Raw genomic sequence first — 15,744 nt, forward strand, 5'->3', positions numbered from 1 at the left:
TCTATATATTTGTCAAATCTCTTTCTGTCATATTCATTCAATTTCATACTCACTTTTTGTTCATATCCTTCACATCATATTGTGATCGATAGTCTAAGCGACATCCGATTCCGATCCTGTGAACTACCCAATTTCTACCAATGCTATGCTCTTCTCCCAGCTTATTCCATCCTTACCAACTCAGGTTTCTTGCCAAAGTACTATTAATTAGGAGGAGTAGCAACAAAACGTGGTTTATTTTAGGATTAGAGACATTTCTAGTCTAAAATTTAGGTTATTATGTTCTCTCAAATTGGTTTCTTTTGAATTTTGATTCGGATACAGTCTTGGTCGTTTTTGTCTAATAGGCGTTCATGTGGTAGGGTTTCAATCCCTTAATGCAATTATAACATCCAGTTACGTATTAAACATAAATTTTCAATGCTCCAATGTGTGTTTTGGATGATTAATTATTAAGCAAGCTTAAATTTGAATGTCCAATATGCAGGTGGAAGAGCCAGTTCTCATAATGTTTTCTGCTGTGTTTCTTCTTGGAAACATAGCCACACCGTGTTTCCACCTTCGCTCAGGCCAATCAATCACTGCATGGTGAAATTTTCTGAGAATGGGCTTCACAGGAAAAATATCTTCAGCAACTTCCTTGTTACTTGGACTGGTAACTTTTCTTTTCAAGCTTTTAGGAATATCCCTGGTCACATTTGAAGTCACACGGAAAGACCAGCCTGCCCATTCTTGTGACTACGATGAAGCGAATGCTCGTAGGTTCACATTTGATGAATCTCCAATGTTTGTGCCAGCCACAGCTGGCTATGAGCTTGTTTGGGATGCAACCACTGGCTATGGTTCACAAGGCACAGGACTTGGGGAAATAATGTGCAATGTTTTGGTGGTGAATGCTTTTGGCCATTTGTCAAAGGACTATTTGGGAAGGGAAAATATGGAATTGTCCACTATATTCAAGTCAGCTATCTTGGCCTTGCTTTCATATTGTATTCCCTTATCCTCTAAGAGCTAGATAAGCTTGGCTTTTGCCATATTTTTATCTTCCTTGGAGTAAGAGCTAGCTTATTGAAAAAAAATGATTGGCCTATTGAGGCAGATGATAAACCTGTTGGAAGTTCAAATAAAAACATGATGTCAATGTTTGTGAGCTGCTTGATGTCAATGTTTGTGTGCTGCTTGATGTCAATGCTTGTGTGCTGCCAGCTGCTTTTCTCTCATGCAGCTGCACCTACCAAAATGGAGGTTTCCGATGATTGCAACCAGTAAAGTTGCTGCAATGTGTGAGTGTGTGAAAAGTCTAAAGTTACAACAAAGTGAGTGTGAAAGGATGTAAAGACTTTGAACACTTTATTTTGTTGGGTATGTGTTAATCTTTTTTTGTTTTAAACAATAGTTGTTGAATATGACTTTTGTATGGAGTTTTTATAAAATCTCTATAAAAGAGATGTTTATGTATATTTGATATTCATTCCATCCACAAGGAATCAAAGTGTTATCACCGAAGCTTGCTCTCCCTCTTTTATTTCTTTTGTCCAATTTTATTGAGAGTGAAAGTGAGAGGTGTGATAGAGTTAGTAAACTTATCACTCATATTTTGGTATCGAGTTAGTAAACTTTGAATACCAACAAAACCAGTAAGAATTTAAGGTATGTTTACTTTAATAATGGATTGGTTATCAAGTAATCAAACATATGGCATTACCAGTTGTTTATGATCATTGATCATACCCAATCGGACCAATCATATTCATATCTCGTGGTAATTATACAAACTACTCTAACCTATAGTTTACACTGCCCATTTTATGAAAGCAAATCTAATCATTCCTTTTTTTTTTTTTTTTTTTTTTTTTGCGCTAATCAAATTTTACAAATACTTCTTGCTTGCTACGCACCTGTTTGGGGTGGGCTTCTCTACTAACCCCGAGACTGAAAGCATGCTTATTATGATCTCACCATAAAGTGTAACAGATCTCTCACCCTCTTAATTTATCCTTTATATGCAGATGATTACTTTAAATTCTGTTTAATTATACAATACGCTGCAAGGCTCGACCATAAAATATGCTACAACATCTTGCCACTTAATTAATTAAAGGTTTTTTAGTCAAAATGGTTTGAATAATACATAATTTTGGTCATTGAGATTGAAAATCAATAGAAGTGGTCTTTGAGATTGTCTATCATCCATTATTTTGGTTATTTTTGTTAAAAAATTCTGTAAAGTTGGGGGTATTTTTAGCCAAAATAGTCATTGAGATTTGCATAACACATAACTTTGGTCTCTGAGATTTGTATAACACATAACTTCGGTCCCTGAGATTGTCCATCATCCATCATTTTGATCATTTCGTTAAAAAGCTCAGGAACCATTTAATAGAGTTTTTTAATGGTAGGATCCAAATAATGAATGATGGACAATCTTAGGGACCACTTCTATTGATTTCCAATATGAGGGACCAAAGTTATGTGTTATGCGAATCTCAGGGACCATTTTAACTAAAAAAACCTTAATTAAATCACTGTGATTTTCTTCATGAAAAAATTTCACGATGTCATATCAGATGAACAATGTATTTGGACTAAACCAATATCTATTTCAAGCATACGTACAATTTAAACTTGAAAAGTACCAATAAGAATGGGGACACAACCATGTGTGGATGTACCGTACAGTCTGTACTGCACATGAACAATTCAATCAGAGAATGTACATGTAAACAAACTTAAAAGGCGGAACGAACAATGTATTTGGACTAAACCAATATCTGTTTCAAGCATACGTAGACAATTTAAACTTGAAAAGTACCAATAAGAATGGGGACGCACCATGTGTGGATGTATTGTACAATCTGTACTGCACATGAACAATTCAATCAGAGAGTGTACATGTAAACAAACTTAAAAGCCAATAAGCATGGGGCCCAACCATGTGTGGATGTACTGTACAGTCTGTACTACACATGAACAATTCAATCAGAGAGTGTACATGTAAACAAACTTAAAAGGCGGAACGAACAATGTATTTGAACTAAACCAATATCTGTTTCAAGCATACGTAGACAATTTAAACTTGAAAAGTACCAATAAGAATAGGGACGCAACCATGTGTGGATGTACTGTACAATCTGTACTGCACATGAACAATTCCATCAAAGAGTGTACATGTAAACAAACTTAAAAGGCGGAACAAAGAAAAAAAAAAAAGAACAGACTTTTAGAAGACGAATAATTTCTAATTTTAATTTGCATAGTCTAATTAGGCAATTTTCAAGACTAAAAGGTAAACTCTTATGACAATTAAGGGTATGATGAAGAAATTTAATTAGAAGGCGAATAATTTCTAACTTTAATTTGGTAATTTTTGCAATTTAGTACTACGGTCTAGTGATATTTCTTTTCACTTGTAAGTGAAAAGTTTTAGTTCGATTCTCACCAAAGACGAAATTGAACCACATTATTGCTAGCCCATTGTGATGCTATTGACCATAAAAACTACCAAGCCTACGTGGCACGCATGCTGAGTAATTAATAAGCTAACTACGTCATTCAGTTGTGTGTGGGGCGTGCCAACTCGCCAGCCGAGTTTGGCCAGGGAGTAAAATATGTTGATGTGGCGTTGGGCGTGCTGCTGACTTCTTGATCTTGCGACTACGACTGAGGAAGGAACACGTCTCGGCCTTCAGGTTCTAGAGCCTGAAGACAAGGTTGCTAGTTTTGTGAAGTTCAATATCAAATTCGACTTTCAATGTGTCGAATGTTATAACCTGGTAACACCTCACTTCGCCAAGAAGCCTGATGAGATGACCTCTACCAACAAGGACTCGAAAATCCTTGTCGAACGAGACTTGGATAGGTAATCAGTTGGCTGAGAAACAGTGCTGTTTATCCAAACTGAAGGTGCTCATTGATCGACTGATTCTACGGCTCCAGTGCTGTTTATCTAAAATGAAGATGTCGTCGGTTGCCTTCACAGTGCTGTTTATCCAAACTGAAGATCTGTTGGCGGAAAAGGAAAATAAAAATCTCAAGGTTGTTGAGAGGTTTCGCGTGGAGCAAGAGTTTGCGTAGGGCAGTTTGTCTATTGAATTGGAGAGGCTTTAATGATGCATGCGACTCTGTATTTATAGTGGTTGTCTTTTGCTTGGCATGACCTGATAGCTTTGTAGAGTCCAATTGCCACTCTAACTTTGTAGAACATCACTTGCTACGTTGACTCAAAACTTGTGTACAATCACCATAGCCGTCTAATATCTCCAAGATATGATAAAGGCTATCTCCTGATTCTCCTTGAAAAGATAAATATATCTTTCCACATGCGTGGCCTGACTAACTAAATGCATCATATTCCAACTGAAACTTTTCTTTCTCCACTATGTTGGTCTAGGTGCAACCATGCATGCACAATAAATTGCATTTTATTTGCAACATAACCTGATCACTTAAGAGACCATTTTTTTTTTTTTAATCAAAAATCATCGAACATACCTCATAACAAGATAAGAGTATGTGCCATTTTTCCTTCATGATTATCCGTGACTTTTTAGAATAATAAAACCTAGGCTTATCACATCATCACCAAAAGCCAAGTCTATCTAGGCTTTTTCATGATCTATCTATGCATGCATGATAACCTTCTATGGCATCACATAACTATTTGCTTAGCCATCATGACCACATCAGTGCTAAGAGTCCCAATCCAAGCTGCTATTCACACAGTGCACTACTAACAAATCCAAAGTAGTTTGGACCGTTCTGCTTGCTTCTGAGTTGGGGCTATGATTTGTATCCCATTTATTTTGTACAAGAAAATCAAGATGATTTATCAAAAGATAATTATTGTGATTAAAAACCATAACATTATCTCAGAACAAAATTATCTTAACTTTCTTATCCAACGGTCTAGAATCATGCTTACTCAATAGCCTCGATTGTACGGGCCGATGGTGTAATTTTGGGTCTAAACAGATGCTAAGCCCACTTCTCTACCTTTTTAATGTAAGTAATATCGTTTGTTTAGACAATTTTTAAGCCAAAACAATAAAATCTTATGGAAATTAAGGATATCTCCAACCGAAGGAGGGTCAGAGGGCTTGTTTTAGCCCTCTGGCCCTCCAAGAAATTAATATTTTAATGAACAGTGCAGGGCCATATTTTTTACGTTCTCTAACCGAGGGGCAAATGGCTAAACATAGCTCTGTCACAAAAAAAATCTCCAACCCAAGGCCAAGGGGCTATAGGGCCAAATATAAAAAAATTCAAATCCAACAACTACCTGACATTAGCTAGCCGTTGGATTTGATTTTTTATTTTTATTTTTGCTATAAATAGGGTGGGTATTGGACTATAAATACCTTGGGTTTCTGGGCATGATAGGGTCATTAGACTGCATGCATTGGAATTGAAAGAACTGTCCTACCGGATGGCAAGAAGGCGTTAATAAAAGGTCAAGAAAGCCAACTATTGTGTTAGAGGCGGTTGCCTTGTATGACACATGGATCTGGCACGCTTTCTTTGGAGTCTCTGGATCCCAAAACGACATTACAGTTCTTGGGCGTTCCCCCCTCTTCAATAACCTGACGGACGGTAAATCACCTCAACTTGACTACTACATCAACGGACATCAGTACAATATGGAGTATTACATGGTAGATGGCATTTACCCAAAGCAGAGTGACACTTGTCCAAGCAATTCCAAACCCTGCGAGTGATGCTGAAAAGTGGTTTACCTTACAACAAGAGGCATACTGGAAAGATGTTGAGAGAACTTTCGGTATTCTACAAGCATGGTGGAAGATCATCAAGGAACCGGCAAGAGGGTGGAGTCGAGAAAATTTGGACTCCATCATGATGTCTTGCATCATATTACACAACATGATTGTGGAGGATGAGCGAGATGGGTATATTAATGGAGAGTCTGATGACGACCAAGAGGATCCAAATAGGTCAATAAGGGCTCATGCAAAAATATATGATGGTCCTAATTTGCCTTTGAATCCAAGAACTGGTAGTATCTCTTTAAATGAATACATGAGGCACTATAGGATGATACATTCCCATGCCACAAACAAGCACCTACAACATGATCTTGTTGCACATCTTTGGGCCAAAAGAAGCATGCAGTAAACGTTTAAGTTTTATGTTGTTAAATGTTTTTTTTTTATGTTGTATAATTTTAATGTTGTTTAATGTTATTTAATGTTTTTAATATTGTTTAATGTTGTTTCATTTTACTTAATTTAATTTAATGTTGTTTAATGGCTTAGGAAGTTATAGGAAAAAAAAAATAGAATTTTAAAATTAAAAAAAAAATTGTAAAAAAAAAAAAAAAAAAAATAGTTAGCTTACACCTTACCGTTGGAATTCAAATTGTGGATTGGCCCGGGGCCAGCTGGCTAGCTGGTTTGGGTTGACCGGTTGGCCTTTTGGCCCTTTTTTGTCTAGTAGGGCTCATAAGCAATTTGGCTTGGCTCTCGGTTGGAGACGATTTTCGAGCTATTTATGACCCTCTGGCTCTCTGGATTATTCGGTTGGAGATGACCTAAGGGTATGAAGTTAGCTTTCACCAACCTTTCCATCCCGTTTAAAGAATAACTCTTTTGAACGTCATGATTTCTCGTAGTTCAGATAAGATTCGAACTATCACTTCACCGAAAGTCTGCCTAAAGAGATATAGAGAGGTAGACTATATAATACACACGCACATACACATACACACGCACATACACATACACACGCACATACACATACACACGCGCACACACACACACACACACACACACACACGCACGCACACACGCGCGCACACACACGCACACGCACACACGCCCATATGGACATCGACATTCAATTTCTACAATGATTGATGTTGACGCCGGCCATCTATACATATTATACTTATTTAAACAGCCTTGGACCTGACTTCTATCCACAGCTCTTATCTTTTAACAAGCTAATGGCAAATCCTCAACCTCTTCTTTGTGAAAAAGCTCCCCTTAGAATCAATGGACTGCAGAAAACCCTAGAAATTGCAATTCTGTTCTTCTTCGTCTGTGTCCTTGTTTATCGTCTCCTATCTCTCAGAGACCATGGTTTTGTCTGGCTTCTTGCCTTCACGTGTGAGTCTTGGTTTGCTTTCAATTGGGTTCTTACTCTCATCACCCAATGGACTCCGGTTGAATACAAAACATACCCTCACAACCTCTTGCAAGAGTATGTCATACATGTTCTTTTTATTTTTTAAATAAAGTAAACTTGTTTAAGTTTAATACACTTTGTTGGGTTAGGTTCTTTCACTTTTCTATCATCTTTTTATTAAATTGAAATAAATGTCATCTTTTATTAATAGGTTTATCTTTTACTCAATTTTTATGATTAAATATAAGAATTAAATGTTATTCTGCTTTTAATTTACTGCTCTTAGTTTATATTAGTGTTTTAAAAATCGGCCTAGGTGTCCGCTTAGGTGTTGGACGTAGGTCTGCCGATCTGATTAGGTGTGAATTGTTAAGAAAAATCGGGGAGTTGTTAGGCGTCCGCCTAAGCGCTCTTAGGTGGCCTGGGCGGCTATCTAGGCGGCGGTCTAGACTGAGTGAAATGGTTTCCTGGGAAGAAATTCTAAACAGATACCCAGAATCGTAAAAGCTTTCTCGTCGCTTCGTGATGGGGACTATAGGTGGAGGGGAGGGGTCACACTCACACCACACACGTGGTGCTTTATGAAATGGGGAAGGATGCATGCACATCTTCATAATTATCTTTTTATGATTTCTAACCTTAACTTTCAATTGCTATATTGGTTTCTGATCGATTTTGGTGCTCCAAAGTTCAAAGTGGGACACCAACCCAGATAAAATCATAAATAAAAGAGAGAGGATTTCGGGGATGATACCAATGTGCGTCGTTTGGTTAAGGGATGCCTGGCATGGCTTCCTAGTAGTTTTATTATGAACCACCCAACCCATTACGTGGGATTTTTACTTTTACTTTTTAAGAAATCATTTAAAATGTCTTAAGTTATATGACATATATGCTTAATGTGTTTTTAAATTTTGGACTTGTTGGATACTCTTTTTGTAATTTATCATTATTTTATTATCTTATTCATGGATTTCATACAAGTATAATTTTTTATGTGTCAATATGCACTTATTTACAAGATATACAAGAAATTTACCTAAATCCAATTAGGCTGCCTAGGCGCCTGTCTAGATCCCGCCTAGTTGCTAGGCGTCAGTCCGCTGCCTAACTAGCGCCTATCATTTTTTAGAACCTTGGTTTATATCTCAATTTTTTCTTGGACCTCCATCACAGGTTAACAATGGTAACTAATCTATGTTGTAGGTACTAAATATGAGTGTATATACTAGTATGGATTTTAAATGTATGGAAGATGGAATTTCTTTGAACTATTTTCATGAATGATAGGTAAATTTATTTTCATTTGTTTTTGTAAGTACATAAATACCTCTATCACAGGTTAAATGATTTTATTAATTACCTATCGTATAAGTATTATATATGTTGACACATAACTTTTCTTTTTAACTATTTTTATGAAAGTAGTTAGTTTTTTTTATTTAAATATTCAAATAAAAAATTTGAGTAAAGACTCATAAAATTTAGAAATTTAATTAAAGTTGAAAAATAAAAAATTGGACTAAATTCGACAACAGCTCAAAATTTTTTTTATCTGGATCAAATTTATCCGTTTAAATTTAATTAAGTTACGTATGCTCATGTGTAGTGTTGCTTATCTAATTCTTTGAACCTTGCTAATGCCAGATTGAAAATATATATGTTCTTGTGGTAATTAACATGTTGATTAATGTCTTATTGTGTATGCTTAATACGTAATTAGGGTTTCGGAGCTTCCTACGGTGGACATGTTTGTGACAACAGCAGATGCAAAGCTAGAGCCACCTATCATTACTGTGAACACAGTGCTCTCTCTTCTAGCCGTTGATTATCCAACTCACAAGCTAGCTTGCTATGTATCAGATGACGGGTGTTCACCTCTCACTCTCTACTCTCTCATTGAAGCCTCAAAATTTGCTAAGCTTTGGGTACCCTTTTGCAAAAAGTACCATGTTCAAGTTAGAGCACCATTCAGATACTTCTCTGACAATCCCATTTTGTCAAGTTATAGTCCATCAGAATTCCTTCAAGAATGGACAAAAATGAAGGTAGAATTTGGCCTTATGTATTCTCAGTTGAATTTGTATATATTTATGATGTCTCTATCTTTAATCTTGTAGGATGAGTATGAAAAGCTCTGCCAAAAAATTGAAGATGCTGTCCAAAATTTGGCACCTCTTGATTTTTCTAGGGACAGTGTGGATTTTGCTCACATAGACAGCAGGAACCATCCCACTATAATCAAGGTTCTTGTTTTTTGTTTTTGGTAATTCACACAAGAAGTAAAGCCTCCCAATAAGTTCAATTTCATCGGTAAAGGTAAATTTATATGCAAGATGACCTTTGTGGAGTAGCAATATATAACAGGTCATTATATTCATTATATATGCTCCACAGTTGGTTGACCGACTAATATTGTGGTTCATCTACTTTTCACATCCTGCAACTATTCCTTAAAATTTTAGTGAAACTTAAATAAACTTTCTATTGTTAATTTGAATTAATATTTGTACAGGTGATATGGGAGACTAAGGAGAGAATTTCTAATGGTCTGCCACATTTGGTTTATGTAGCCAGGGAGAAGCATCCTAATCACTCACATCATTACAAAGCGGGCGCTATGAACGCTTTGGTGAGAATTATTTGCTTAACTAAGAAAATTTTACCGTCTCTCTTTTTAAATACATTTGTTCAATTAGTAAATTACTGTTATCTTAGGCTTAATTAGCTAGTGTAAAATCCATGATTTTACCTAGTGACTAATATTTTTAATTAATTTTATGTGCATAGACGAGGGTCTCTGGTGTTATGACAAATGCTCCATTTATGTTGAATGTGGACTGCGACATGTATACCAACAATCCAAAGATCGTTCTTCATGCGATGTGCCTACTGCTTGGTTTCAAGCATGAAAAAGGTGCATTTGTTCAGTTTCCCCAAATGTTCTACAACATTTTGAAAGATGATCCATGTGGAAGCAAAGTGGATGAGGCTGTAAAAGTACGTATATTAGTTTACTATTACTCCACTTTGACGAAAAAAACTTGCAGGTCAGGTGCTCATACCTCTAGTCAGGCGATAGAAATAGGGATATGAACATGGGGTAGCTAAGTTAGTTCCGCACTAGGCAGATTGGCGTACATGGACCTAATTAATGTAGAAGGCTTTGACTTTTGCAGAAAATTTGGCCAGGGTTAGCTGGGATTCAAGGACCTTTCTATGCAGGGACAGGATGTTTTCACAGACGTAAAGTTATCTACGGTTCATCTCTAACAGATAATGAAGGTATCTTAGCATCCAAGATACATATTATGTGTACTAATGTACATAAATAATCACTCATTAATGAATAATCAACTTATAAATGATTTTTCAAAGGGAACTTGACGAGTGAGAGACTAAACAAAGAATGCCTTGGAAATTCTCCAGAGCTCATCCGATCAGCCACTCAAATTTTATTAGAGGAAAATATTGATCAACGGGACGACCTTTCCTGTGCGGTCGATGCAGCATACCAAGTTGCTCATTCCGAGTTCGAGCATGACACATTATGGGGCAAAAAGGTAACGAAAAATATTTTTCTCCCTAATGTTAGAAGGAGTCTCTGTTAATTGACAGGAGTTTTGACATTGTTAATTGGGCCGAACCTTTTTCAGGTGGGTTGGGTTTATGGGTCGGTAACAGAAGATATCCTAACTGGGATGAAGATCCATGCAAGAGGGTGGAAGTCTATCATATGCATGCCAGAACCACCAGGTTTTCTGGGCACTGCACCCTCAACTACTCATGTTATGTTGATCCAGAGGAAGAGAGGCGTCACAGGGCTGCTAGAAATTTTGTTCAGCAAAAATTGTCCCATTTTTGCCACCCTTTATGCCAAGCTTGAGTTTAGGCAATGCTTGGCCTACCTGTGGATTCTAATTTGGGGACTGCACTCTATTCCTGATCTATGCTATGCTCTTCTGCCAGCTTATTGCCTCATTACCAACTCACACTTCTTGCCAAAGGTAAATAGAATCATCATCTACGTTTAATGTGATTTTAGTTCGGAATTGTTATCATCATTTTAAAATAGTCACTGGGCTTGCACTCTTGTTTTCCTCACCTTTTTCATCAAAGAAGAATGTAAGATTTTTGTTGGATTATCAATAATAGCTGCTTTTAAATTTTGTTAAATTAAGCTTGGTATAAACATTGTTAATGATGGAATTACAAAGTCTACGTACACTTCAAGGTAATCTGTTACCAAATAGTGTGACAATATTTTAAGTACATATAATGATTGATGTCGATTAAATAATATCACATTTTTTCATGAATGAAATTTGGTGTCCCTAGCTGTACTCAACTCAAACGATTTTGCTTTGTAGGTCCAGGAACCGGCTCTAATAATATTTGCTGCTGTGTTTCTCATTAAACACTTAAACACACTACACTCCAACCTTGATTCTGGTCGATCAATTAGGGCTTGGTGGAACCAATTGACAGTGGGACCATGGAGCAAAATACTCAGTTTAACTGCATCATTATTTGGAGTTATAACTGTGGTATTTAAGCTTTTGGGTATATCTGAGGTGACATTTGAAGTCACACAAAAGGAGCAAAATTCCTCTTCTAGTGACCAAGAAGCTACTTATGATGCTAGGTTTACTTTTGATGAGTCTCCAATATTTGTACCAGCCACAGCCCTATTGTTTCTGCACTTCACAGCTCTGGTCACGGCCGCGTTGGGATTGCAACCACCCGCTCATGGGGTGAATGGGGCGGGCCTAGGGGAGTTGATGTGTAGTGTGTGGGTGGTGCTATGTTTTTGGCCATTTGTTAGAGGTTTGTTTGGGGAGGGTAAATATGGGATTCCCATGGCCACTATAGTCAAGTCAGCGGTGTTGGCCTTGCTCTTCATGCACTTCTGCCCTAAGAACACTACATCCTGATCAAGTTTCTGATTAATATAAAGTTAGGAGATCAGAGTAGACAGAGTTGTAATGTTCTTGTCTTTCCTGATTGTATTGTATAAGGATGAAAAAAATAAAAGAAATTATAACTTATTTTATTAAGTGTTTATTTCAAATTTAATGGGTTCTCACATGCATCACCTTTATGGATTTGATGACTATCTAGTTATATATCTTCGGAGAAACAAGTGCATTGTGGCATATAAATGAAAACCACGAAACAAAAGAGGACAAAACTAAGCTAGCATGTCGCCATTTGAAACTAAGGATTGTTACGTAAACTTAGGAGAAAAAGGGAGCACAAATCAAATCCAATGGTGCTATCTATTTTTAAGTTAATCTAGTATTATAACTGATATACTTGTGGAGGACTGTGCTTAGCTCTATGCTTAGAGATGGATAAACTCTTGTAAAGAAACTTCTGATGAAATGAAAGCAACTATCGTATCTTTTTTTAAAAAAAAGAAAAAGAAAAAAAGAAAAAGAGAGTGAGGATAGGAGAGGGACGACAAGAGAGAGAGAGAGAAGGAAGTTCAACAATAGTTTTTTCACTTATGCTCCTTGGTGCCTTATGCCTTTATTTGTACTAGCCACATGTACTTTTCTTGCCTCACAAGTAATACAAGCCATAAAGGATTAGATATCCAAATCCTGTTGGACTCTTGCTTTTAAATTTATACAATCACATTCCTAAAGAATATTAACTACAACACTCACTCTTTAAGTGTAACGTTTAAGAAGTTATCGCATCAAGTCTTCTCGAATGATTATTGAAGTCTTCGATCGGCATAGGCAATTTCACTCGCGAAGTGCGACAAAACCCAAAGGGTGAGAAGTGTAAGGTCGAAGTTTGAAGTAATCAAACGGCGATGAACGCTCATATTAGGGTATGACCAACCTAAGACCCCAGTTAAAACCTTGTCATGTTATCAGAGTCCAGTGGGACAAATGCTCCTGAACTAAAAGAAAAAGAGTACATTAAGGTCAACTTCTACTACATACTATCCTTGAGTTCATCAAAACTCCTTAATTAGACTGTAAGCAACGTAAATCAGACAATTTACGTGTTCCAATCATTGGACAAGCTTCTAAAAACTGAATTTCGGCAGTGACTTGGTGAAGAGATCATTGAGATTGTCTGGGAAATAATTCTCTTGACTTCAATCTTCTGATGCTCTTGTTGAGGATGAGAGGAAAAATTTTGGCGCAATGTGCTTGGTATGGTCTCTTTTGATGTATCCTTTTTGAATTTGGTATCATTGCAAATGAGAGAAGAAAAACATGTAGAATTATCTTCAAATATTGTTGGGACGTCAACGATGGACGATAATCCAAAAAGTGTTTTGACTATGCTTGACAACGGCTTTAAGCCATGTACACTCACTAGCAGCCACATAGATGGTGAGTATCACGCCATGGTTCCAGGACATAGCAACTAAAGTCTGCTTAGTAGACTTCCAAGATATTTGTAATTTCACCAACGGTAAAGACATAACCCGTTTAGGGTCTTGCTTTGTGCGGGTCGAATAAGTACCCATGCCAGCATCAGGATAACAAAACTTAATTATGCTGAAAAATCTTTTGATTTGTATATGCAGGTGGCCACATTCATAATGGAGAGGATTATAAGTGCTGAGGGACATAAGTACCGCTGCGCTTTCACGGATTGAGTTTTCGTAATCACTCAAGCTCTTAGGAAAATGCTCGACATGATTACAACTGTAGGGCCTTCCCTCCGACTGCTTAAACTTATCGTTCGTTGCTATATGAGGCTCGCACAAGGCCAAAAGCAAGTTACTCTTAATAGTTAATACTGATAGGTCTAAGCTCGTCTTGTGTTTGGACTAAACAAGATTGGAATTGAGTTCAAGCCAGTTCTAACATATGTGTGTCTAATACAATTTAACTAGTTAAGTCTCAACAATTTCAAGTTTGTTAAATATTGGTCGTCATTTAGTCTAATTTAACTGAAATAGCCGCATTCAAGATTGAGCATGTAACACTCTAGATAGGACTTGTAACATTCAAAATGTTGGACCGTTCTCTACTTTAACTATTCCAGTCTTAACATTATAAGTTCACCAAACATCGAATGTTATTAGTCTAATTTAATTAAAATAGTCGAGTTCAAGTCAAGTCAGCAAATGATGAACATAATTACATTTGTCAATTGATGAATTTTTATTGCAGGGACGTTGACCACAGAAAGTTGTGTCTTCCTAAGAGGTTGAAGGATCGTAAAGTCATTAACCTCATCGCTGTAAGTTCTTCGAATACAATTTTTTTTTTTTTTTTTTGGATTGCTTCCCACAACCCGTTTATTTTTAATGAAACAATTCTACTTGATTTAATTTCCAGGACAACCCAACCGCCATGGCATGCATGAGACAGCTTGTTCTGTGTCTTATAGCTGCGAGAAGGGCTCCTCCGACAGAGGCGGGCACGGAGGTCGAAAACAGGCACCCGGTGAAGGCTGCACAGGAGTAGCAGAAGAACCATGTTATATTAACCTATGCTGGTCAATCTCACCAGAGATGAAATACCAAAACCATGGAGACTGAAAACTGTTATAATATGTTGCTTTTAATGTGCACTTTGTTTTCAATGTTGTAATTCACTTTTCATCTGTAGGATATTTTAGTGTTTGTAACTATTGTAAAATGTTTTTCCTAGACTGACTGCTGTTATTTGTCTCAAAAGTTGCTTTGTCATTCATTGCATTTTTGGCATGGTTACAGTTAGTCCCACATCGGCCATGTGAGGAGGAGTGATGGACTTTATGAGGTTGTCTCGCGCTTCAATAATCACGACCTTACTTGAACAGGATCTGTTCTATAGGTTGTACCTCTGTATCCTTGATCTCAAAGGAGACAGGAACCTCAGTCTGGTGGATGAACCATGACCGTATGATCAGAGCGTGATTAACAGCTTTGTGATCCTTGGATCATTCGAGCGGTAGATGATCGTTCCCAGCCGCTGTAACAACCGGTTGGGGTGGTCACACGGTTGTCTGACAGACCTCCCTTCTAAACTTTTTTATTTTTTGGTTAAATTTCATTTTCATCTTCAATTCTTTTCGCAGTATTGCATCCAAGTTGCGCAACAAACATTGCATGCTAAAAACACAAATAAATTACGCCTCGGTCTTGCTTGGGAGGGATTGAAAGAGTGCTTTCGAGCATAAACGATAAATGATGCATCTGTGACATTTTTCTCTCCATATCGTCAGATTTTGAGCCTGCTCTTACACTGGAAACATCTCCGACCTCCGCCGCATCTTCAGATTTTTTTTCATGGTTTGTGATTGCATCAACCAACCTAAACACGCAACAGAAATGAGGAGTTAACATGGGTTCTATAATGAATGGGCACATGCACCTTCCATGAAGCTTCACGTATTAGATTATTGAAAACAGCAAATATAGCACTTCACGGTGATTCGAAACAGGATTCTGCAGCTATAATAGCACCCATATAAATTGGCTTATACACGCACCTGTCTAATACAGAAGACCTAGCTGCACTCTATCCGCTACAGTTGATCTGTTGGAACTGTTAAATGCTCCTGTTAAGAAATCTGGTTGCAAAAAGCTACCAAAATCCAAGTCACGCGAGTTGCTAGTGCCAAACAAATTTGTTTCTGAAGTGT

General features: G+C 37.2%; 1 protein-coding gene, 1 long non-coding RNA gene and 1 other non-coding gene across 4 annotated transcripts; all 3 read left to right on the forward strand.

The window, feature by feature from the left end:
- LOC125474712 lies at positions 1-2,026 on the forward strand. The gene is made up of 2 exons (XR_007256143.1): positions 1-273; positions 488-2,026. It is a non-coding gene; the product is annotated as an uncharacterized LOC125474712 (long non-coding RNA).
- Positions 2,027-6,915: 4,889 nt separating this feature from the next.
- LOC125474911 (cellulose synthase-like protein H1) lies at positions 6,916-12,193 on the forward strand. 2 transcript variants are annotated; one of them, XM_048579161.1, is made up of 9 exons: positions 6,916-7,215; positions 8,864-9,188; positions 9,261-9,386; positions 9,656-9,772; positions 9,931-10,140; positions 10,320-10,425; positions 10,570-10,703; positions 10,797-11,147; positions 11,511-12,193. In XM_048579161.1, exons 1-9 carry the CDS (start codon positions 6,959-6,961, stop codon positions 12,072-12,074), a joined length of 2,190 nt encoding a protein of 729 aa, XP_048435118.1. In that variant the 5' UTR covers positions 6,916-6,958; the 3' UTR covers positions 12,075-12,193. The 2 variants fall into 2 exon arrangements, with proteins under 2 accessions (XP_048435118.1, XP_048435117.1); XM_048579160.1 differs by having other exon boundaries at positions 6,918-7,215; positions 10,519-10,703.
- Positions 12,194-14,901: 2,708 nt separating this feature from the next.
- Positions 14,902-15,115, forward strand: LOC125475060. Its single transcript, XR_007256395.1, has one exon. It is a non-coding gene; the product is annotated as a small nucleolar RNA U3 (small nucleolar RNA).
- Positions 15,116-15,744: the final 629 nt, after the last annotated feature.

Source organism: the organism of the source record quoted next, unplaced genomic scaffold (genome assembly GCF_019419815.1).
Source record: "Pyrus x bretschneideri cultivar Hongxiangsu unplaced genomic scaffold, Pyrus_bretschneideri_v1 Contig13, whole genome shotgun sequence".
NCBI classification, from domain to species: domain Eukaryota; kingdom Viridiplantae; phylum Streptophyta; class Magnoliopsida; order Rosales; family Rosaceae; genus Pyrus; species Pyrus x bretschneideri.